Source organism: Arachis stenosperma, chromosome 4 (assembly GCF_014773155.1).
Source record: "Arachis stenosperma cultivar V10309 chromosome 4, arast.V10309.gnm1.PFL2, whole genome shotgun sequence".
In the NCBI taxonomy this organism is placed as follows: domain Eukaryota; kingdom Viridiplantae; phylum Streptophyta; class Magnoliopsida; order Fabales; family Fabaceae; genus Arachis; species Arachis stenosperma.
Genome location: NC_080380.1, coordinates 99,595,855 through 99,598,870, shown reverse-complemented (window position 1 = coordinate 99,598,870; position 3,016 = coordinate 99,595,855). Strand labels below are relative to the sequence as shown.

The window sequence follows — 3,016 nt, the reverse complement described above, 5'->3', positions numbered from 1 at the left end:
CGGGGCCCACTTGGTGTGTTATTGGGCTGAGCTTGATCTATCCACGAGCTGAGGCTTCTCGTGGAGTTGAACGCCAAGTTGTAACATGTTTTGGGCGTTCAACTCTGGTTCGTGACGTGTTTCTGGCGTTTGACTCCAAAATGCAACATGGAACTGGTGTTGAGCGCCAGTTTACGTCATCTAATTACGAATAAAGTATGGACTATTATATATTGCTGGAAAGCTCTGGATGTCTACTTTCCAACGCAGTTGAGAGCGCGCCATTTGGAGTTCTGTAGCTCCAAAAAATCTATTTCGAGTGCAGGGAGGTCAGATTCCAACAGCATCAGCAATCCTTTGTCAGCCTCCTATCAGAGTTTTGCTCAGGTCCCTCAATTTCAGCCAGAAAATATCTAAAATCATAAAAAAATACACAAACTCGTAGTAAAATCCAGAAATATGAATTTAGCATAAAAACTAATGAAAACATCCCTAAAAGTAACTAGATCATACTAAAAACTACCCAAAAACAATGCCAAAAAGCGTATAAATTATCCGCTCATCAGTGGGAATGATTTTCAAGATACTAGAAGAAGCTGGAAAGTTCTACAAATATTATTCCAAACTTGCCAGTTTTTCTACCAAAATAAGGAACACGACTCGGGACGGAGACAAGATTAAGAATCAACTCATTGTATGCACCAGAGAGGGGAGGTGGAAATCAAAGATATCTCCAACTTTGAAGACAAACCCTTCAACTGGGTTAAATTGTCCGGCCAGAATTTACGTACACATAATGAAGGATGTTGGTCTTTGGGCAATTTTCCAAAGTTGTTTTGAATCACTCACATCCTTGTTGTCCAGATTAGGCTGAGATGCTCAAACAACACAGGGAGCTTAGCATGTTCGTGCGTCGCACCATTGAACTAGGTTTTATAGAAAAAGACGTCAGGAATTACGTTACAAGGGAAGTACGGAATATTTCCGAAGAAGACGATGCCAAAGAATTTGGGAAGTACCTAGTAAGAATGAAAGAGAAGAACCAAAATTTCTTCTTTGAGCTCAACCTTGAAGGCGATCACTGCATTAAACGTGCATTCTGGGCTGATGCAAGAAGCAAGGCTGCATTTGATTATTTCAGAGACGTGGTTTCATTTGACACCACCTATAACACAAACAGGTATTCGGTTCTTTCAAATATATTTTTGATGTTCAGTGAGTGTATATATTTCGGTTCACCACTGTGTGCTTGTTATTTATCCAGGTACAATTTGGTATTAGGTTCTTTTATGGGCGTGAATCACCATGGTCAGTCGACATTTCTTGGATGCACGCTGATGAAAAATGAGGACATCCAATCGTTCAAATGGCTATTTGAGTGTTGACTATGTTGCATGGGAGTGAAGGAACCAAAAGATATTCTTACCGATCAATGCGCATCGATTCAAAGGGCAATTGAGCTGTGCATGCCAACAACAATTCACCGCTGGTGCATCTGGCATATTATGAAGAAGATCCCAAGCAAATTAAATGGCTACAAGGGACACAATGAAATTGAACAAGAGATGAGCCATGTTGTTTGGAAATCGTACACAAAAGAAGCATTTGACAGAAACTGGATCGATTTCCTTAGAAAGTACGGCCTCGGAGGCAACAAGTGGCTTTCAGGTAATTGAAATTTCAATTCAAATTATTTTTATGCTCATATCTTTTTTTCCCAAAGCATGCACTGTTTTCGGTTCACCAGACCTTATGGATTCGGTTTGGTTTGCAGAGTTGTACGAGGATCGGCACATATGAATTCCGGTTTACCTGGATCACCACTTTTGGGCCAGGATGAAAAGCACACAAAGGAGCGAGAGCATGCATTCATTTTTCAACAATTTCATCGCACGGAATAGCTCCTTGAGACAATTCGTGAAGCAATACGACAATTGCCTAGCAAGCAGAGAGAGAATTCGATGCTGCAGATTTTCACATCGTGATAACGTGCGCAACAAAATCAGCAATAGAGGCATAGTTTCAGCATGTATATACCCATGAGAAGTTTAGGAAAGTTCAAGCTCAATTCAGAGGTAAAGTGAACTGTATCACAAGATCAATGCATTCCACCCTAGGTTTCACAACATATGAAGTCATAGAGCAGGTTTCCAACTCCACATTCAACAAGTTTGTCATCACATATGATGTAGTATCACGGGATGTAAAGTGCCATTGCTTGCTGTTTGAGTCTAGGGGCATATTGTGTCGCCATTCCCTAAGCATCCTAAGCTTTGAGCGAGTGGATAACATGGCACCGAAATACATATTGGAATGTTGGAGTAAGAACATAAAGAGGAGGCATACACACATCAAGAGAAGCCAAGATGAACCTCAGCTAAGAAGTAAGAGATTTGACGAATTGGTGTTTCGGTCGCACAATATATGTGAATTTGCATCCGAGTCTGAAGAGTTGACCAGAATTTTGCACCGAGTATTTGACAAGGTCATGGCGGAGATGGAAGAATATCAAGAGAGAAGCAAAGGAAAAAGTTTGTTAACCCACGAAGAAGCGACATTAAGCAATGTGAATGACCTTCAAAGCCCACCACGTGTTAAAATAAGAGGTCGACCCAAGAACAGACTTGGATCAAACCTGGAAAAAAAGATCTCAAATGCCATGAAGAAAAAGAAAAAGACAACTCCAAGAGAGGTAAAATTGACTTGCTTTTGATTAGTTAAAATTTCAATTATTCATTTTGCTAATATACAATTAATTATGTCTTTTGTAGTTGAACCTTTTAGACTCCAGATCATCGATTTAGTCAAGCTCCACTCTTTATAATGCACCAGATATGAATTATCCAAGAGAGGATTGTACAAGTTTTAGTTTTTATTAATGTAAATTTTTGTTCACCCATGAGCAAATTTTGGTTCACCATGGTTATATCAGGGTTAATTTCTGAATGTTGTTAGTCTTTAATGAATAGTAAATTTTTTTGTCAAATTCTATATTGATATATGCAGTTTTTCGATTCGTTTAGTGTATTAATTTCTA

General features: G+C 39.2%; 1 protein-coding gene across 1 annotated transcript; it reads left to right on the top strand.

The window, feature by feature from the left end:
- Nucleotides 1-854: 854 nt before the first annotated feature.
- Nucleotides 855-2,783, top strand: LOC130975238 (protein FAR1-RELATED SEQUENCE 4-like). Its single transcript, XM_057900056.1, has 5 exons — nucleotides 855-1,159; nucleotides 1,244-1,253; nucleotides 1,386-1,647; nucleotides 2,097-2,671; nucleotides 2,751-2,783. Exons 1-5 carry the CDS (start codon nucleotides 855-857, stop codon nucleotides 2,781-2,783), a joined length of 1,185 nt encoding a protein of 394 aa, XP_057756039.1.
- The last annotated feature ends 233 nt before the right edge of the window (nucleotides 2,784-3,016 follow it).

Coding starts and splice junctions, on each gene's coding strand:
- LOC130975238 (XM_057900056.1), top strand. CDS start 855: ATGCTCAAACAACACAGGGAGCTTAGCATGTTCGTGCGTCGCACCATT. Junction 1,648..2,096: donor AGGCAACAAGTGGCTTTCAG/GTAATTGAAATT, acceptor ATTCCACCCTAG/GTTTCACAACATATGAAGTC. Junction 2,672..2,750: donor AAAAGACAACTCCAAGAGAG/GTAAAATTGACT, acceptor TGTCTTTTGTAG/TTGAACCTTTTAGACTCCAG.